General features: G+C 46.8%; 3 protein-coding genes across 7 annotated transcripts; 1 reads left to right on the top strand and 2 right to left on the bottom strand.

The window, feature by feature from the left end:
- Positions 1–135: 135 nt before the first annotated feature.
- On the bottom strand, positions 136–10,907 carry zc3h13 (zinc finger CCCH-type containing 13). 3 transcript variants are annotated; one of them, XM_058051883.2, is made up of 20 exons: positions 10,758–10,907; positions 10,076–10,246; positions 9,898–10,001; positions 9,695–9,809; positions 9,447–9,558; positions 8,715–8,881; positions 8,489–8,631; positions 8,195–8,398; positions 7,973–8,119; positions 7,567–7,898; positions 6,641–7,090; positions 6,348–6,563; positions 4,947–5,415; positions 4,658–4,854; positions 3,377–4,567; positions 2,712–3,302; positions 2,484–2,627; positions 2,205–2,405; positions 1,900–2,063; positions 136–1,834 (listed from the first exon to the last, which is right to left on the bottom strand). In XM_058051883.2, exons 2-20 carry the CDS (start codon positions 10,235–10,237, stop codon positions 1,640–1,642), a joined length of 5,304 nt encoding a protein of 1,767 aa, XP_057907866.2. In that variant the 5' UTR covers positions 10,238–10,246; positions 10,758–10,907; the 3' UTR covers positions 136–1,639. The 3 variants fall into 3 exon arrangements, with proteins under 3 accessions (XP_057907866.2, XP_078652910.1, XP_057907867.2); XM_078796784.1 differs by having other exon boundaries at positions 4,742–4,854; XM_058051884.2 differs by having other exon boundaries at positions 9,453–9,558.
- Positions 8,579–19,652, top strand: alg11 (ALG11 alpha-1,2-mannosyltransferase). Of its 3 annotated transcripts, none has more exons than XM_078796786.1 (5): positions 8,579–8,691; positions 16,483–16,704; positions 16,770–17,141; positions 18,554–19,110; positions 19,184–19,652. In XM_078796786.1, the coding sequence occupies exons 3-5, from the start codon at positions 16,780–16,782 to the stop codon at positions 19,465–19,467; spliced, it is 1,203 nt and encodes a 400-aa protein (XP_078652912.1). In that variant the 5' UTR covers positions 8,579–8,691; positions 16,483–16,704; positions 16,770–16,779; the 3' UTR covers positions 19,468–19,652. The 3 variants fall into 3 exon arrangements, with proteins under 3 accessions (XP_078652912.1, XP_057907533.2, XP_057907536.2); XM_058051550.2 differs by lacking the exon at positions 8,579–8,691 and adding an exon at positions 15,802–15,878; XM_058051553.2 differs by lacking the exon at positions 8,579–8,691 and adding an exon at positions 16,278–16,401.
- cpb2 (carboxypeptidase B2 (plasma)) lies at positions 11,576–15,304 on the bottom strand. The gene is made up of 11 exons (XM_058051885.2): positions 15,184–15,304; positions 14,989–15,064; positions 14,798–14,922; positions 14,625–14,733; positions 14,460–14,561; positions 13,964–14,065; positions 13,779–13,889; positions 13,614–13,704; positions 13,334–13,536; positions 11,891–11,975; positions 11,576–11,818 (listed from the first exon to the last, which is right to left on the bottom strand). The coding sequence occupies exons 1-11, from the start codon at positions 15,252–15,254 to the stop codon at positions 11,619–11,621; spliced, it is 1,275 nt and encodes a 424-aa protein (XP_057907868.2). The 5' UTR covers positions 15,255–15,304; the 3' UTR covers positions 11,576–11,618.
- Positions 19,653–19,978: the final 326 nt, after the last annotated feature.

Raw genomic sequence — 19,978 nt, 5'->3', positions numbered from 1 at the left:
ATGTTTATTTTTTATTTCTATTTTATTTAAGACACGTTATACTATTTGGGAAATTAAACTGTCTACTTAGGAAGCAACACAAATTGACAATTTTACATGCTGTTGGGCAAATTAACAGGTGAACAGCAAGACACCTCGAATAATGATAAATTTGAGTTCCATTGATAATTCATGCGTGATTTTTCGTCAGCACATTCCACTATTCCAGTACATATTTAGTCTTTTATTCACTCAGCTACACAACTTTATTTTAGTGTTTCCTTTATTTTCCCAGCAGTGTAATGGTCAATAGGAAAACTAATGTGGTAGCTTACCTGTCTATGCAAGTGGAATGGGTCCCATATTGAGATTACTTGTGTTTTTAAGTGCACATTCCATATTGACTGAGAAAAGTAAACCGGGAAGCAATGTGAATAGACATTTCTGGTTTCACAGTGAATTCAAGACTCATGGAAAGAGGCACCATGTGGAATCCAAGACAAAAGTTATGATTGTTATTGTTCCGTCAGACTGATGGGAGGCAATACTAAAGCTGGTCCAATGTATTTGAGCTGCAGCACCAACTGAGGGGGAAAAAGGCAAGGTCCATTTATCCAGCTGTACAAGTCTTTTTTTTTCCTTTTTTTAATTGTCACTGGATGGTCAACCATGAGAATACAGAAAACATGTGAAGTTCCCTGGGAGGACGTTTTCAGTCAGGATTACCGAAGCATTCTAGTGTCTCTTCCTGGATGAAGACTGATGAGAGTTCCCAGCGTGCCAGCAGTACTCTGTGTACAACAGTACAAGCTCAGGGCATTGCAGGGACTTAGAGTACTGCCAGAGCAAAACCACACCAGAAAAGAAAATACAATAAAAAGAAGACCGAGCAACATGTCTCATATCCTGGCCAAACATTTCAGAGTAGCTGGACTGTACCCGAAAACCAGAATTGATTGTGAGTTGCTGCAGGTAAGACATCACTAGTGTCACATTTGAAGGCTGAAATGTCATACAAAGACCGACCCACAAATAACAGGTAAGCAATTTAACGCACAGTTATAACCTGCGGTGACACACACGACTGTTCATAGTCCAGATGAATCAAAATTGTTATAAAAATATCTAGGAAAATAAATTATTTTTAACCAGTTTATTTTCACTATTGGGTTACATCATATTTGTCTTTCAAAAGTAATGTTTGCAATGTCAAACAAGAAAAAATATAGCCTTTGAACACTGACATTTGGAGGCTGTACTTTTGACATTTGTTGTCTTCTACATAGAAGATGCATTTTTTCCCAACCTTTTACTGCCTGCACCACTTTCTGTAAGAAATGCACAATGTATGCAAACACGGACTTAAGGCAGGTGACGCTGACAATAAAACTCAAAACAGGCTTTAAAAAGCACTAAAAAGCTTATAGGGTTTTTTTTGTTTGTTTTTTTAAAAGGTGTGTCAACATCTCTTGTACCAAGGTCATGACATTCCTTCCACCAGGCTGAAAGGACTGGTCTTCTATGCCACGGAAAACATGCAAAACATTTAAAACCTAAATAATGCTTCACATTTTTTTTGTGTTCATTTCCTACTAAAACATGGCGTATGTGATGAAACGAGAGAGATTGGGCTCATAAGCAATTATGTTCATATGTTCCTTTAGGACACGCAAACTTCTGGCTGTGCCACAATGGGTGGCGCTGGCAAGCTCGGTTCAGGAGCTGGGTCGGACCCACCGTCTGACCTTTCTGGAGCAGAAACCTGACCGGCCATAGTTTTCCTAAAAAGACGCATGCTCATCTGTAGCAGCTCACTGTCCACCACAGGGTTCATGGGATACTGTTTGGTGAGGCCCTAAAGGAGAGGAGGATTACTAGATGCACAACACCACAACTTCAGGCAAAATAGCTTACATTTACCTTGTCATTTTTTAACAGCTGCCTGCGAATGGCCAAGTCCCTACGGGCACACAGAGCTTTGCAGCATGGCCCCAGGTTGCTGAGTAGACCCGCCCTTTCTACACGTCTGTTCAGGGCGGCCATGTTTAAGGCTCCGAGGTCGTGCTCAAATAGCTTGTCAGCCTCTGGAAGGGAGTTGCAGAGTTGCATTTATTTACTCTGTTATTAAATACAAGAGGAGCTCCCCCGTGCAATGCCGGTCTGAAAGCTACATAAACCTCTCCACAACGCAACCCAACCCTTGTCTAAGACGTAAACTCTCTCACCTTTAGGGTCATCAAGCTCTGCCTTGCACACTTCTTTCACCTTCTCCAAGAGCTGAGGCCCAGCAAGTCGCTTGGAGACACCTGCCCTGAGGAGAACAGCCCCTGGGGTGAAGCGCAGCAATGCAGCCCCGGCGGCCCTGGGTTCCTGTTTCTGTCTGGGCATCAAGCTGGACCAGTCCACATCGATGACATCCAGAGGGCCTGTTGACACACGGCAGGGGGTGAGCTAATGTCGATGAAATGTGTCCATATGTAAATCCCCCAAAATAATTTTTTTACCTGCAATTTTCTCCTCATCCTGTTGCTCTTCCTTTTTCTGACTGTCAGCCAGAATTTCATCAAGCTCATCATCACTGATTGGTTCATACTCCTCTCCAACAGATGCCACTGACTGGCTGTCATCTTCTTTCCCATCATCCTCTCCTATAACACAGCAGCATACACATGGTCCTTAATGTTGACCCAAGCATGTAAAAACCAAAGCAAGGAGAGTGGTGGTGTTTTTACCATCAATGCTGTCTATTCTCTCCATCTCCGGCTGCTCGCCCGCCACGTGGTGACTGTTGCTGGGTTTCTCAGGTTCCGGTGGGCTGAAGACTTCTCTTGGAAGGAGGGGCTCATAGTCACCTCTGTCTTGTCTTATCAGGTCACTTCGCGCCGCAGCTCTGGTGTCAGAGTGGGAGGGAGAGGCCAGCATCATCAATCTCTCCCTTTCTCTGTCGCTCCTGTCACGTTCCCTCTCGCGTTCCCGCTCGTGCTGCTGAATGAGTCCCTCGGGGAGTAAGCGTTCCCTGTCCCGGATGTCCCTCTCCCTCAGAAGAGGTTCACGGCCGGGACGCATGAGCAGGGGCTCTCGTCCCCTACCAGTCCACTCTCTGGATTCAGGATCCCAGTCCCTCTGCTGTTGAAGAGGCTGTTGGAGTATCAGGCCTGGCTGTTGTTGCCGGACGTCCTTTCGGTCGCGTTCACGATCAAATTGCTCCCTGTCGCGATCTCGCTCTCGACTGTCATAGGAGCCGGCGCGAGACTGGGACCTGGCCTGTCTCTCGGAGTCGGGGGAGCTACGCCTGGAGCTGTGGCTGCGGGAATCCTGGCGGTCTACAAGTGGAAAGAGGTCTATGTTAGGGTGTGCAGGTAGGAAGCTTTTATGTCACATTTATCTGACAGTTTACCCGAGGAGGTACTGCGGCTAGGTTCGCCTCTCCTCAACTGGTCGATTCGTGATTTCCTTTCGGCTCCTGGTGGGTCATTCATTGCCAACCTTTCTCGTTCTCGCTCCCTTTCACGGTCATGTGCGTTACTGCCCTGAAGGCGGCCCCTGCGGGACCGTGATCCTTGGAGGTCATCACGGTGGGCCGACTCATTGGAGGGGGACCGTGGCCGTCTGGATGACGTGCGGCTCTGGTTGCTTCCCATGCTGCTGCTGCGTGGCTGCTCCGGGAGAGGTTTGCGGAGAAGGGGCTGGGACATCAGGGGCTGTGGCGTTAATGTCTGCAGCATCATGGGAGGGTCTTGCAGAAGCAGAGGAGCGATGGGTGGGGGGTTGCATCTCTCTCTTTCCCGGCCCATCCTGGGGCCACTCCCTCTCCGAAGAGGCTCAGTTGGAGCTCGCTCAGTGAGAGCAGAGTCCAGTTGACCTCGATCTGAGACCTCCTCATCTGACCAGTCACTGAAGTTATCTATTTTGGACTGTGGGGAGGGCTCAGCATTGGCTCCAGTGCCCCGGTGACCAGGTCTCAATGATGGCGGCGGTGTCCGAGGTCCTCTCTTCCTCTTATTATGGGGTTGGGCCACTGAAGAATCCTCCTCAGATGCATCAGAATCTCCATGTGACCGTTTTCTCTTTCGCTCGAGCACCTTCTTTTTTGCTCCTTTCTTTGGTGAAAGTAGCGATGGAGGCCCACCCATCGTAGCACCAGTTGGAGGCTCAGTTACGCCTTTGCCACCAGCCACCTCACTTTCCTCTTTGCGTCCTTTCTTCAAGCCCTTCCTCAGTGCTTTGGTCTTCTTTTTGCCGTCCTCTTGGGGTTGTGAGCCGGCGACGTCTCGGTCTTCGCGGTCGGCGCCAGGAGCCACAGAAACAGGAGGCGGTGTGGGGTCTCGCAGGTCTCTGCCTCGGCCACGGGCGTCTGAGTGCGTGTCTGCTACCTGATCCCCTCGTCGGTCACCTCCCCTGCTGCGCTCGCCTCGGGACTCCTGGTCCTCATGGCGACTGCGCAATTCCCTCTTGTCTGCCACTGCTCTGCGCTCTTCATCCTTCCAGTGGCCAGGCTTGTCATCGGGCGCTGTAGCCCTCGATGGGGAGCGCAACTGGGGCTCCTGGGGCCGCACCACCTGGCTCAAAAGGCGATGCTTGTCCGTGCCTGCACATGAAGATGTCACATGATGTATTGGTTGTACATTCGTGCGCCCCATTCCCAAATGAGTTTGTCCTCTCTAAAAGAATTTCCTACTGTCACTCGGAGGCAGACACACAGGGCTGGGGAGGAGGGGCTGTGGGTGGAGCTTGGCCAGTCCTCGGCCAATTGGACGCTCACTTTTCTCATCTGCGCTGATGTAGCCGTCACTGTCTGCAGGACTGATGTCACGTGTCCCTCGCTTGGGTGAAGGTCGGGGGCTTGGGCTGCTCTCCAACCTGTGCCGCTTGCGACTATAAGGAGTAAAAGGGGAGCGCTACGATAAAACAATATGTTTTGTCAAAACACCGACACAACAAACTAAATTGAGCATCGATATACATGCCTTGTTTTGCGATCGTCCCGCGTTTCTCGAATGGCGCGGTCATCGCGGGCATCTTCTCTCCTATCTCGCCTTTCCTCCCTCCCCCTCTCTCGCTCCTCCCATTCCCGCTGCCTCTCTCGCTCCCGCTGCTCTCTCTCCCGTTCACGCTCCTTCCTCTCCCTCTCGCGCTCCTCTCTCTCCCGTTCTCGCTCCTCTCTCTCCCGCTCCCTTTCACGCTCCCTGTCTCTCTCCCTTTCACGCTCCCGCTCCCTGGCACGCTCCCGCTCAGCCTCTCGCTCCTTTTCTCGCTCCTTTTCCCTCTCCCGCTCCCTGTCTTTCTCCCGTTCCCGCTCCCTGTCTCTCTCACGGTCTCTGGTCCGGTCCTCGCGTCGCTCATCTCCTCGGTCTGTCCTTCGCTCATCCCTTCTCTCGTCCCTCTCTGACTCCTCGGATCTTCTCTGGTGTCGATTTGGAGAAGCTGCCCTTTGATCTGGGAAAACACAGTCGAAATGTTAAGCCCGGGGGCGAAAAATGTCATGCACATTCAGAGTTTCTAGGGTAACAAAATCAACAATTACAACCTGATCTGACCGGAAATACAAGCACATGGAAAAGGGCTCTTACAGTTGTCCGTCACCACTTGGGGTTTGAACATTGCACCCTTACTCTATTGCGGTTTTTCAAAAGTTCATTTATTAATAAAACAGCACTGTTTTGTGGCTGACTATGGCCTATTAGTTTCTCTAGTTTTCAGAGTTTGATAGTGGAAAAAGTTCTCCCATTCTGTGTGGAAGTGGTACATTTTTGGCTTCTTCTCAGTTTCACACCCTGTTTTAACTTTTGAAGAAGGCTAACTTGTTAGCTCGGAACTTGCTATGCTGAAAGGGTCGCCCTGCGAAGATCCCGCAGCCTGTGCATAAGAATGTGGTGTGAACAAAAACAGCTGCAGTGTCCATTATTTTACAAAAGTACATGTATGCCAGATGCATGTCATACTATCAGTCAAGTGACAAACATCATGGTGAGGATGGATGATTTCCATTTTTTTAATGCCATGCCAAAATGGAACTTTCCCAATGTTTCCCAAAAATGTGTATTTTCTGTCTTATGTCTACTATATTAGGTAATAGGAATGTAAACATGGCTGTGGTATTTCTTTCTAAAATGTATCTAGAAGGTCAGGGCTCGAGTAATGGTAAGAAAAATCTATTCAGAATGTCATAAACAAGAAAATATTCAATTTATTAATATTTGAAAACCTACTAAGCGGAGATTCACCTATCACAGTGGGGTCCAGAACCAATTGACAGTGACAAACAAGGTATGACTCGATATGATAATTTGACAGATTTGTTAAAACATTAGGGTGTGTGTTACATATTATACACAATGATGAGATTGACAAATGTCAACTCCCCCCACCTCTGTCACGATTATCTCTGCGGTCTCTTTCACTGTGACCACCTCTCCGGTCGTATGACGAGTCTCGGGCCTGCTCTCCTCTCTTGTCGCCATCGTAGCGGTCTCGCTCTGACGCATTGCTCCTCTCTGTGCTGCGTTCACGTGCACCGCCGCTTCGTGACTCCCAGTTGTCATGGCTGCTGTCCAGCTGGGACCCTCGAGAGTTCCTGTTTGAGCCTAATAGAGGGAGATTCATCCGACACTGTATGTGAGATTTTTTCCCCACAATGATATTCAAGCCTTCGAAGCCTTGCCTTTGTCAGGTATTTCACGCCCCCTCCCTCGTCCGTTTCTGTCCGTTCTGGTCTCAGCTCGTCCTTCTCTTCCTCCTTCTTCACGTCCATGAGATCTCCCGTAATTCCTGTCGTCCTGGGCAGCTTCCTCCTTCCTGAGGGTGTCGATCCTCTCCCTATCTCGGTCCCTTTCCTTTTCCCGCTCTCTGTCTCTGTCTTTTTCACGCTCTCGCTCACGATCCCGATGCTCAAGTGACTCTCGGCTGCAGCGAGTTTCTGTCCTGCTCTCTCTCGTTTCCTTCACATCTCTGCGGTCGCGAAGTTCTCTGGCTGTGTCCCGTCCTCGACCATCCCGTCGCTCTCGGGCTTCTCTGGAGTCTCTGTCGTCACGGCTATCCCGAGACAAGACCTGCTCCGTGTCGTAGTCCCGGTCTTCACGGTTATTGTCCTTTTCTCGCTTGCTTCGGCTCTCTTTTTCAGACACAAACAAAAGTGTTGAATGTCATTTATGTTTAATAGTAATAAATAAACAAACAAACAAATAAATAAATACATAAAGGGTGCTATTACATGTCTTCAGTGATCTAATCACATTCAAAAGTGCATTTAAAACGTTTTAAACAGGTTTTCTATGCAAGAAAACTACAAAAACATTAAATTCGGGTCTGGAACCAATGAACTGCAAAGAGTGAATGTATACTTTGAACTGTTTGACTGCAGACAAACACCACTGGATTAGATGTCGAATAACAGTTCAACAAAACATTGGGACGTCCCGATTCAATATCCATCCATTACAGACTGCATGCCAGAACCTCCACCCAGCAGCACATGCTAGCGTGTTTAGCAGCAAGCAGGAGCGATGTGTGTGTGAGGATAAGGATAAGCAGCAAAAAAAGTGCAGAGGTCCAGAAACAGAGAATGGGAAGTACACTAAAAACACTTACCATCTCTGCGCTCACGTCTGCGCTCCTGAGTGTGCGGACTCCTCTCTCTGTCGCCGCGGCTTCTCTCACGGCCTCTCGAGTGGCGCCGAGCGGGGCTTGATCTATCAGAGCGCCGGTGGGGCGAAGACGCATCATGGGAAACGGCGGGAGATCGAGACCGCTGGGACCTTGGCGGTGAAGAAGCAGCGGTGCTGCGGTGGTAGGCGGGGGAGGATGAGCGCCGGCGGCGAGGTGAGGTCGAATGTCGCTGCGGGGAGGAGTCGGAGCGAGAGGAAGGAGAGCGACGGCGGGGCGGAGTGGGTGTGCGCTGGCGGCGTTGAGGAGATGGAGATCTACATAGACGGAGACACGTTAGTTCATAGCATCCTTGCACATTGCAGCAACTGCATCCAGCGCATCTGCTGACCTGCGAGGCGGAGACACCAGTAGGGCGGCCTTATGCGAAGCAGCTTTGGGGGAAATGGACTTCTTCCTGGTAGGGGGAGACACACTAGCGGATTGTTCCTCTGATGTCACCAAGCGCTTGGCCTTATGGGAGCTGTCTGATCGATCTCTGTATAGACAGGAACATGGCTGTTATGAATATCAAATATACATATTTTATTGTGCTGAAGTGACCGGTGCAAACCTGCGTTTTTCCTTTTTGTTTTGTCCTTTGTGTTTTTCAGCATCCCGTCCCCTGTCTTTCCCTTCTTTCTGCTTCTCCTCACCCTTCTCTTTGTTTTTGTGCTTGCCTTTGTGCTTCTTTCCAACCACAGGGATGTCCAGAGGTACTGGAGGGGGAGGACTGGGTGTACGAGGCCCTTTCTTCTTGCTGTGAGATCCTTTCGATCTGATGGAAACACAGACGAGAGCTAAAATGTCATCACCGCATCCTTATCTTGTCAACAAGTTGACGGTTCTCTGCCTGGTAGGCTCGTACTTGGCAGTTTCTGTGATAGGCGAGGATGCTAATGCCTTTTTCTCTTTCTTCCCAGACCCTTTGACTCCACTTTTGTGTTTTGGGGAGCCACTGGACTTCCTGGGTGAAGGGGGGTCTCGCGAGGTTAACAGCTCAGGGGAGGCCTGAGCAACATATGAGAGAAGATGCAGTCTGCAGGTGACCAGGTCATAGAGACAAACCAGGTGCGGGGAACCTTGAGTCTTACTTTTTGAACAGCCGTAGATCTTGCTTTGGTGGCGGTCTCGTCTTTCTTCACGACCATCTCTTCTCTCTTGTCCAAATTCTCCTGCTCCAGCTTCATTAGTTCACGTTGAATCTTCTGACGTTTCATCTCAAGGGACAACTCGTAGTCATAGTCACCAATATCAGAATCTGCAAGCCACAATAAGACACATGAAGACCTTTCAGGACATTTAATGCTTCTTCACAACAGGCAATCAAACATTCCAAATCTGGGGCCCTTTACACAAAAGGATTCAGACATCCAGGACCAATCCAATCAATCCAAAGAGTGTCTCGGATTAATTGGTTGCACAAAGCCAAACCAAAAAGCAGACAAGGATTTTCGGCTCTTTGTATTGATTCCTGGACTCCAATAGAGCATCTACAAAATAACCCACACAGTACGCTTCTAGATCTTCCTGACTCTGCAGCGTTTCCATGGATGACCTGCTTCCCACCCAAAGTGTCTGTTTAATTTACTCCACCCACCTCAAGACACACCCACTCCATTGTGATTGGGATGTAAGGGATGAGATGACAGGCTAGTTCCACGGAATCAATCTCCACTGCAACTAAAGTCATAACATATCCCGCTTTTGTGCAATTGGATCACGGATAAGTGATAACCAAGGTATCCCGGCTTTATTCCTTATCCCAGTTTTGTGTAACGGGCCCCGGGTCACTGTACAAAACAAAACTAAAACAGCTGGCAAACCCTCACGAGTTGTCTCCCACTCTGGGGGCTCTTCCTCACTGGCTGGGGTACGCTCCTTTGTAATTTTGATATCCTCTTTTTCTCTATGTCGGCCTCTGGAGGAGTCTCTCTGCTGTTGGTGGGCAAGCAGATACAGGTCTTTGAATAATGTTGAAAAGCGTTGCGTTGAGGGATGTCTGATGATATTGTCCGACCAACACTGGCGTAAAATTAAATCGGTTCATATCGGTTTAGAGGCAAAAACTCACTCTTCCTGTAGGAGATGTATGCTCATCCAAGTCTCGCTTCACGCTTTCTGGGTCATTGTCCTGTCTTTTATTCTTCATCCTCTCCCGCAGATCGCCTGTGGGTCTCTCCGCTGACCTACACACACATACACAACAACGAATTAAGCACTGAAAATATATTCTAACAAAAGCCTTACACAGAGCTGAGAAACCAGCCGTCGTACCGGCTAAAGTTAAATCCTTTGCCTCGTGGTTGAGTTCCATGTGTATAGCGACAAGTGCTGCCGTAACTGCAGTTTCCAGTCTTCAGCCAATTTCTACAGTGACTCTGAAAGGCACAAACAAGCATCCACTTGTATGAGTCTCCATTCATAGTCTCGCGGTAATCTGTGTTGCACATACATCAGCAGCATTACTCCCAGTGCTCGGGCCGAGTCGTTCAAACACGCTGGGTCGGCGCGAGGGGGCGGCAGGGTTGCTGGTGCTGCTGGATGCGGTGGTAGTGCTGCTATCAGATATTGTTTTTGAATTCTCCACTGTAACCTTTCGCCTGATCTTGGACATTCTGCAGATCTGGAAATATCACAAAGAATGAGCCATTTTAACAACACTAACTACGACATAACACGCGAGGACAACAACCTGGTTAGGACTAGTATTCGTGGCATGTGCAAAGATGAAAAAATATTTTTTTTCCTCATTGCAATTGAATGGCTACAGATAAAGCTAAAACACACAATGATAATTTTCTAAACTAAACAAAAGAGGGATTTCAACTCTTGTAAGTGGCGGAATATCATTCAAACACCGAAGGTTAGATTTCAGTAAGCCAAGTAACTCTTTACGTACACAATTTTAATTCCACTGCGTCATTATCCTAAAACTGTCAATTAGACTAAAATAAGGGGGAGACTGCATTGCGACAATATCAAAACACATGCAAATTTGCATGTTAAACATTCGAGGAAAACCAACGAATGGAGGCTAATGCTAAAGCAAAGCACTTTACATTTCTGAAGCGCGAGGCCTCCGTGTCCCGCAAGACGGAAGCGAAACCATGAGAGCATCAAACAACCACACTCACCCAAGATATTGAATCGGTGTCGCATCTACTGTTGTGGCAAAACAAGATTCAATATCTGAGGAAATAATAACGCCTCTTTTTAAAAAAAAGGAAATGCTAATGCAGACGCTTCGACGGAGGATGTGCGTCATTCCCCATGCTCTTCATCGATGGTGGTAAGGGCAACATTTGCTCATATAGCGCCATCTACTGGTTGAATATGTATAACGGACTGTTGTGGCTGTATATTAATGAAGATGTCTTCTGAAGATTTCTATCAAAAGTTGTTAGATTGTGTGCCAACCAAAGATGGGCTGTTTGGCGTCCATTTATATATCTATGAATTTGTTTGTTTGTTTATCTCTTTATTTATTTCAGCGCCTGACTGCTACATTATGTTAATTGAAAATGAAACATGCCAAGCACTAGGATCAAGCGGGAAACGACCGTCAACAAGCTCATCGATTGGTTCTTTCCGTATCTTACTAACGTGTGATTGGCTGTCTTCGCTGTCACTCCATGACCGCTTGGAGGCTCTCACCATAGTAGACAACGACAGACGCCGCATCGAGCGCTGAGTTGTGCGTCAACATCGCCGCCATATTTGGTGGGTCAAGGCTGCGCTATACTTACTTTCATAAAACGCCTTGCAGCAGTGGACACAGGTGTGTTTGGTGGGGAAAACATTAGCCTAAATCAAAAGAATTCCACATCGCACATATCAAAGCTTACAAGTCACATGTTGCAATGTGATGTACTTTGACCATGTACACCACATATTGCTACACATTGTAATCACTACCTATAATTGCACCTACAACAACATTTGCATCATCACGTAACAATCACATGTTTATTCACAGTCGATTTGGGTGATACTGCTTAAGCTGTTGCAGCCTGTGTTTTCTCAATGACCCTTTGAGCTATGGTCTTCACTGCAAGCAGAGCTTCATTGCAGGCCTTAGAAATGTGAGACGGTGGCAGGAGAAAGCCATATTGCCCGCGGTCTTGGAGCTCGAACGTGAACGAGTACTTGATGCCGAGATTGTACGCCCAGTCGTCAGATCCACCGGGAGCTAGGTCTGCAGCAAGAGTGAGTGCTATGCATCAGTAATTGAATCGATCCAATGAAAAAAAAAACCCAACTCACTCACATATTGTCTTTGCTCCTGCACCGTATTTGTAGGTGTTTCTGTAATGTCTTCTGATAATTTGTGAAGCTTCTTGGGCCATCTCAAGCTTGCAAGGAGAGATTGAAATTCAACATCCACAGTTAGAAGGAAAAACACTTCGAGTCCAGCCTCGAAGTCTGAGTGGGAACTAAATTCGTCACATAGCAATTTAACACTTAAATGGTATACATCAGAAATATACAAGCACATGCTAATATTAATTTAAAATGTAAATAACCAACTCTTTTAAAGTTTTCCCATAATGCATTGCAATGGTGAAACGCATTCATTGCTGCGATGACCTCAGCCTCCCTCTGGGCTCCTGTGGCTACTTCTGGTAGATAGAGGCATCATTGCCACACAGTCATTCATTTTCTATGCTGCTTGTCCTCCAATGAAATGCTTTGCATTATGGGAAAACTTTAAAATAGTTGCTTTTTTCCATTTTAAACTCGTATTAGCATGTTTGTATATTTATTAGGTATATCTTAAGAAGCTTGCAGTGAGCTTTTTCACAGCTCGTGATGGGCTTCTGTCAAATCAAGAGCTGCCTGGTCCTTCCATATATATGCAATTTTATGATATGCACATGTGCGGCTTATTTTCCGGTGCAGCGTACTCTACGTATGTACTAATACAATTTTTCCTCTACGTTTTTTGAATTTGCATGTTTTTTCAAAAATATATTCATTAATGATTCATACTGTTTTGTGGTTGACTACCGCCTATTCTTTGTCATGCATATTCAAGCACATTTGATGTATTTTTGGCCCCAGGTGTCCTTAATGTTACACTGATGCGACAATATCCACCACAGGAAGTACTGTACCAAAACAGGAAGTAAAAAAGAAGCAGTAACAATGCTAACATCTGTGTTATATTAGTCTTATTTTCTCTTATTATGTCAACTAAATTGGGTAAATGTGACTATAGGGGTGTTACTTCATTTCTAGAGGGCTCTAACAGTGTTTACATATAGAAAAGATCGTAAACAGGTTTTCTATGCTCTACCAAATAAATAAGGAATTTAATATTTGTTCGTATTCTACCGCTTATCCTCACGAGGGTCGCGGAGGGTGCTGGAGCCTATCCCAGCTGTCTTCGGGCGAGAGGCGGGGTACACCCTGGACTGGTGGCCAGCCAATCACAGGGCACATATAAGACAAACAACCATTCACACTCGCATTCATACCTATGGACAATTTGGAGTCGCCAATTAACCTAGCATGTTTTTGGAATGTGGAGGAAGGAATTGAACCCTGGTCTCCTAGCTGTGAGGTGTGCGTACTAACCACTCGACCGCTGTGCAGCCAGGAATTTAATGTATCAAACAAAATATCTTTGAAAAGTTTATATCCAATCGTTTACTTGAAAAGAGCCATTTCAAAGAGGAGTTTCGTTTTTGGCCGATACATGGCTACTCACCAGCTCGTTGTGGTTCTCGGCCTCCTCCAAGGTGCAGGAGTATGGGAAGAGCAGCATCTGAGAATATGCGTGGATGGTGAGGTAGAGCTGGATGGTGTCTTTGTTACTGCGCAGGAAGTTAGCTACGGCCTCTGATTCAGGTTCTGATTCAGGGAAAGCACCGCAGTAGATCTCACTGCAGGGCTCTTTGGAGGCCCCCTCCGCTGGTGGACAACACAGACAGCAGCAAATGAGACGCCCGTGATTGAGAAGCACACAAATACGCTAGCAAGAGACTCACTACACCAGTTGGCATCAAAGTTCCTGTTTAGGTCAACACCAACACAGGAGCCGCTTCTGCTGACGGACCGATTCTTCCTCCACATACGGTTCTGAAAGACAAAACAAGCATGCAGAGATAAATCAAACGTCTCTTATGAATGACGTCTGTCTTGTGTAGCCTTACCGTAGTCCACGTGTAGTGGTATCCATCCGGGTTCATCACGGGCAAGACATACACATTCATGTTGTCCAAAATGTCGGTTATGTCTTTGTTTTGCTTGTAAAAAGCTAAGGACTTTGGGGGAGGAGATTATTTTTACCCATCTGATTTGTGCACGAAGCTAACACACACACACCTGATGTACTCACATACTGTATAAACCACAAGCAGAAGGCAGGAGAGATCCACTCTCTGGCGTGGATCCCACAGTCAATCCACATGGCTTTCTTATTCTCGCTGTTAAATGACAACTAGAGTGGAAGAAAATAGGCTGTTAAAGTGATGGGAATTAGTGATGTGTGGGTCAATACTGATTAATAACGACTATCAATAACAGCTCTTTATGCTGGAAAATGTATCCTCAAATCAAAAATATTGATACTTCAGTCATTTGACATAATGTTTGTCTACTGAAACGATTGAGATAATAGTTGTTAAGCGTGTAATAAGCATGTAGAGGTGACTATAGGGGTGTTACTTCATGTCTAGAGCTCTCTAATAATGTTAAAAAGTGTATTTAGGAGGTTTTAAACAAGTTTTCTGTGCAGTAACTATAAAAAATATTGTGATATATCGATAAATAAGGAATTGAAATGTCCCATGAAAAGAAATGATAAAATATGTAAGTATAACAACCATGTGCACCTTAAGGGCGTAGAGGGGTCGCTTCTCGTACGAGGAACCCAGAAGAATAGTTTGGATGGTGTCGGGGTTGTCCTGTGCGGTGTGGTTAATCCAACGATAGATCTGCAGAGATCACAAAACATGGTGAACGCATACGTGAACATGAACATACAATGGAAGGCATACGTCTTCCAGGCGGTGATATCTCTCGTAGAAAGTCACGCTGCTTCGAGGGTCCGTGGTGTCATTCCTTGTCTGCATTTCGATCAGTTCCTTGGCGTTGTCCAATAACACCCTAAAGAACGTGCAAGCAGTTCACAAAAACAGGAACGAAATAGGAGAGCGAGCTGGGCACATACTGGTGTGTTATTGTATATCTCTGCAGCAACTCTTTGACCACGGATGAGCTGTTTGCAGGAACGTAGAGGTGAACCTGAGTTTCCTCTTGGATGTACTGGTGGTGTGCAGGTTGCCACAGTGTGGTCTGAAAGAAATGTCACACAGCTATTATGCAAGAGCAGGAAAAAAACCACATACAAATTATTTCCACCTCATATTGACTGGATATATTCTTCAAGATGTCCACTTGTTCTGGTGTTGTTGGTGTGATTGATAGAATTTGGTCACTGCGCACAAGAAGACATGAATTATTATAAGGCGGGGCGTGCGTGGCAAGGCCCAAGCACCCACTTTCATTGTGGGAGGTGGAAATGATGGCGATGAAAATGACAAAAGTCCAACTTACTGGGTTTCAGTGCAGTGTCCCGTCCAGAGGAGCTGGCTCATTAAAGCAAAGCAAATCACAATTGCCCACATCGTGGAAACGGCACAGACAACTGATAGTTTGCTCACACTGCGGGGGTAGAGCAATGTTATTGATTTGGTGTTTTGGTGTTTATTCAGAAGTTAAACTTTAGCTTTTCCAGACAACGGGGGCACGGATCAGTAAACATGGTGTTATGGGCTGCACGATGTAGGAGTGGTTAGCGGGAAGGACACACAGCTTGGAGACCATAGTTTGATTCCCTGCTCTGGCATCTCTGTGTGGAGTTTTCATGGGTGCTGCCACATTCCAGGGTTAATTAACTAGGTTAATTGGCGACTGAATGTGAGTGTGCTGCGAATGTTTGTTTGTCAATGTGTGTATATTGGCTGGCGCCCCGCCTCTCCACCGAAGACAGCCGGGATAGGCTCCAGCACGCCCACGACCCTCGTGAGGATAAGCGATATAGGAAATGAATGAATCCTGCGTCCTGGCTAGCAAAAGCAGCATTTTTCCTGTGTAGTTATACATCCTAGCCTGTAGGTGGCGGCAATCGGCACCAAACGGCAGCAAAGAGCAGGTAGGCAAAGAGCAAACGGTTTTGTTTGTAGTTTTGTTTCTGTTGGCAAGATGTCGGCGCACGACCAGCTGGTTCTCTGTTTGTGTACATTAACAGGGTAAGGAAGCATTGTGTTTCAGCCACAATATTATACATTTGTTAGATAATCGCTGTGGTCGTTGTTGACTGTTTTACAACAGTAGCGTTCCACTGATGTTTGTTTGTTTTCCATTTTAATATTTCCATAATGAATGAATGAATGGCCATTTCAAATCGACTGCAGCACCGCTACGATAAGATAGATGGCGCCAAATTGATCAATAGACCTTCTTTAATTCATTTTCTACCGCTTATCCTCAAGAGAAGAGGGTCGCGGTGGTGCTGGAGCCTATCCCAGCTGTCTTTGGGCGAGAGGCGGGGTACACCCTGGACTGGTGGCCAGCCAATCACAGGGCACATATAGACAAACAACCATTCACACTCACATTCATACCTATGGACAATTTGGAGTCGCCAATTAACCTAGCATGTTTTTGGAATATGGGAGGAAACCGGAGAAACGGGGAGAACTTGCAAACTCTACACAGAGATGGCCGAGGGTGGAATCGAACTTGGGTCTCCTAGCTGTGATTTCTATACATGTCAGTTTCTCTCCTTTAAAATAAGCTCATTTAGCGTATTAGAAATAAAGGAAGAAATAAACGCCTGCTCTTTTGTTGCAGCTTCCTGTGGAAGTTGCTGTTGTCTCTGGTGTTTGTGAGCCTGCTGCTGCTTGCCGTTCTGGTCCTGCTGGTGTTGGCCGTGCGTCTGTGGCTGCAGGGCAAAAGGAGCGCTCGGCAGGCGAGGACTGGGCGTCCAGCAGTGGCCTTCTTCCATCCGTACTGCAATGCTGGTGGTGGAGGAGAGAGAGTGCTGTGGTGTGCCATCCGGGCTTTGCAGCAAAGGTAATGGATCGGCTCTTCTGAATTCTTTGCCAAGTTAAGAATTTGTGTTCTTTGTACCCCCACAGGTACTCACACATGGACTTTGTGGTGTACACCGGGGACCTGGATGTTTTGCCACATGAGATTGTGGATGGAGCGCGACGTCGTTTCAACATCGTGCTCCCCCGTGCCGTTGACTTTGTGTTCCTGAGGCACCGAGTTCTTGTGGAGCCCAACCTCTTTCCTCACTTCACTCTGCTCGGGCAAAGCCTGGGCTCCATCTTCTTGGGATGGGAGGCGCTCACAGAATTCGTACCTGACATCTATGTCGATTCAATGGGTTACGCCTTCACTCTGCCCCTTTTCCGCTACCTAGGAGGCTGCAGCGTGGCCAGTTACGTTCACTACCCCACCATCAGCACCGACATGCTGTCTGTGGTGAGCGACAGGAACCAGAGGTACGTTGTTACTTGAATGCATACAGTGGTGTGAAAAAGTGTTGGCCCCCTTCCTTATTTCTTTTTTTTCTGTCACATTTGAATTTTTTCAGATCATCAAACAAATTTAAATATTAGTGACAACACAACTGAACCAAAATGCAGTTTTGAATGAAACGTGAGATTAATTGAGCTCTATCAGTCTAGAAATGATTGTGAAGCCATTTATAAAGCTTTGGGACTCCAGCCAACCACAGTGAGAGCCATTTACCACTAATGGTGAAAATATCGCTCAAACTGTACACCGTGGTGTCCAAAGCATTTTTCATTGGCCTGCCACACATTCTAAAAATGTAACTCAACAGGAAGACTTACCCTACATGGCCCTGTGTGAAAAAGTGATTACCCCTCTGTTAAACTAACTTAACTGGGATCTATCAGTCTGGATAAGGTATTAAAGCCATTTATGAAGCTTTGGGACTCCAGCCAACCACAGTGAGAGCCAATATCCATTAATGGCGAAAATATTAAACAGTAGTGAACCTTCTCAGGAGTAGCTGGCCAACCAAAATGACCCTAGAGCGCAGCGATGACTCATCCAAGAAGTCACAAAAGACCCAACAACAACATCCAAAGAACTGCACGGCCTCACTTGCTTCAGTTAAAGGGGACCTATTATGCCTTTTCCACTTTCCTGACCTATAAATGTAGTTAGAATAGTTAGTGTCATTCGACCAATCATAGCGGAGCGGGCATGCCCGGAGGCGGGCAGTGGGTGGAATAAATTAATAATAAATTAATACAGACCGTTTTGGCAGGAAGCACAAATCTAAGGAAATACAGTTGGAATAGGTACATATTCTGGAAAATCAAAAAAGATTTTTGTGCTGGTTATTGTGTGTAGCTGCTCTATAGGAGACCACAACTCAATCCAAAGGGTGGAAAAGTGAGCATAATAGGGGACCTATTATTTAAGGTTCATGACTTTGGGCAAAAACGACCTGGATGGCAGAGTTCCAAGACCAAAGCCACTGCCAAACAAAAACATTAAAGCTTGTCACCATTTTTCCAGATAAAATCTTGATGTTCCACAAGACCTTGGGGAAAATTTCACAAAAGAATATCATACCAACAGGAAAATAGTGAGGCGACAGCTGAATCGATCTTCTTTTACTTGCAACGTACGCAACGTTGTGATATGTGATAATGGGTCAGGGCTCTAATTTCTATGTGGCACAAATTCATACAAGAACAAAATCCAAGTATGAAGCTTTTGGTTAGTATGTCACCCTCAGATTGAGACATCTCCATGTAGTGTTGATATGTTCTCCCCGGAATTAATGAATTTTGGGACCAATTATGCAAAATTGGACACTCGCTTATGACTGAATTCCAGTTAAAGTGGGGATGATGATGAACGGCTCTTGTCCCAGGTTCAACAACCCAGATTATGTGTCCAACAGCCTGCTCCTGAGTGCCGTCAAGGTGCTCTACTACTGCATGTTCGCCCTGCTCTACAGCATGGCCGGCTCCTGCAACCATCTCATCATGGTCAACTCCTCCTGGACACTGGAGCACATTCTAACACTGTGGCGAGCACCCAGCCGCACCAGCGTGGTCTACCCGCCCTGCGACGTCAGCGCGTTCCTTGACATCCCGCTGGAGGAGCACGGGGACAAAACGTGCCACACCATCGTCTCTATTGGGCAGTTCCGTCCAGAGAAGGACCACAGGTTGCAGATCACAGCTTTCAAGAAGGTGTTGGATCGGCGGAGCGATGCCAAGGAGGCGCTGAAGCTAATCTTGATTGGAGGATGCAGGAATCAGGAGGACCAGGATCGGGTGCTGATGTTGCGGGGGCTTTGCCAGGAGCAGGGCGTGGCCAACAAGGTGGCGTTTAAACTGAACGTACCCTTTGCGGAGTTGAAGAGGGAGTTGCAGGAGGCCACTATTGGACTGCACACCATGTGGAACGAGCACTTTGGGATAGGTAATCGAATCGAGCACCACTCACCGGTTTGGTGGCTTTACTGCATCTGTGACACTTCTGTCACCCTGTCCAGGTGTCGTGGAGTGCATGGCAGCAGGGAAAGTCATCCTCGCCCACAAGTCCGGTGGTCCCAAGCTGGACATTGTAGTGCCTTTTGAGGGTGGTCGGACAGGCTTCCTTGCAGACGACGAGGACAGCTACGCCGAAGCCATCGAGGCCATCCTCAATCTAACACCTGCGAACCGTCTACAGATAAGACACAACGCACGGCAGTCGGTGACTCGCTTCTCGGATCAGGAATTTCAAGTCTCTTTCCTGGCCGCTATGGAGCTTCTGATGGGGACAGTTGAGCGATGACTCCATGTTTGTTTGCGTCTGGAAACTTTGCACTTGGGGACATTTATTTATTTTCTTTATGGTAAATATGCAAAAGCGGATACGTTTTTTAGCTTGCCGCTGCAACATAAATGTGAAAAACGTCTTGGAATTTTTGTAAATTGAAAAATAAAATTACATTTGAGATCAAGCCTATGTTCTCCGCCTTAACAGGTAGCAGCTGTACCATTACACCACCAGGAACTGACTGGTGAGTGGGTGCATTTATTATTTTTAATCTGCTGCCTGCTGTCAATCATTGTGGCAACGAGCACAGTGCGAGATGACTTTTTTCTCGCCTACCTTGGTGCTTGTGCATCCTATGAGCATTTGCCGACAATGCACCCCAATCATGCATCCTCTTCCACTCACACAGGCATGTCCCTTCTGTGTGCAGCAAGGAGTGACCCTATATTTGTACATAGCATTTGTGTATATGTACTAATGAACACTGTGTTTGTGTTAAGCGCCGTTTTAAAATGTCCTCATTTGA

This window comes from Doryrhamphus excisus, linkage group LG15 (genome assembly GCF_037039965.1).
Source record: "Doryrhamphus excisus strain RoL-2023G ecotype Guam linkage group LG15, RoL_Dexc_Guam_v1.1, whole genome shotgun sequence".
NCBI classification, from domain to species: Eukaryota; Metazoa; Chordata; class Actinopteri; order Syngnathiformes; family Syngnathidae; genus Doryrhamphus; species Doryrhamphus excisus.
Note: the sequence above shows the minus strand (reverse complement) of the source record. Positions and strands in the feature narration are given on the sequence as shown.

Coding starts and splice junctions, on each gene's coding strand:
- zc3h13 (XM_058051883.2), bottom strand. CDS start 10,237: ATGTCCAAGATCAGGCGAAAGGTTACAGTGGAGAATTCAAAAACAATA. Junction 7,091..7,566: donor CAGACGTGAGCGCAGAGATG/GTAAGTGTTTTT, acceptor TGTCTGAAAAAG/AGAGCCGAAGCAAGCGAGAA. Junction 2,628..2,711: donor GAGAATAGACAGCATTGATG/GTAAAAACACCA, acceptor GCTGTGTTATAG/GAGAGGATGATGGGAAAGAA.
- cpb2 (XM_058051885.2), bottom strand. CDS start 15,254: ATGTGGGCAATTGTGATTTGCTTTGCTTTAATGAGCCAGCTCCTCTGG. Junction 14,734..14,797: donor AGATATACAATAACACACCA/GTATGTGCCCAG, acceptor CACGTTCTTTAG/GGTGTTATTGGACAACGCCA. Junction 14,066..14,459: donor GACCCCTCTACGCCCTTAAG/GTGCACATGGTT, acceptor CTTCCACTCTAG/TTGTCATTTAACAGCGAGAA.
- alg11 (XM_058051550.2), top strand. CDS start 15,832: ATGTCGGCGCACGACCAGCTGGTTCTCTGTTTGTGTACATTAACAGG. Junction 16,705..16,769: donor ATCCGGGCTTTGCAGCAAAG/GTAATGGATCGG, acceptor GTACCCCCACAG/GTACTCACACATGGACTTTG. Junction 19,111..19,183: donor GAACGAGCACTTTGGGATAG/GTAATCGAATCG, acceptor CACCCTGTCCAG/GTGTCGTGGAGTGCATGGCA.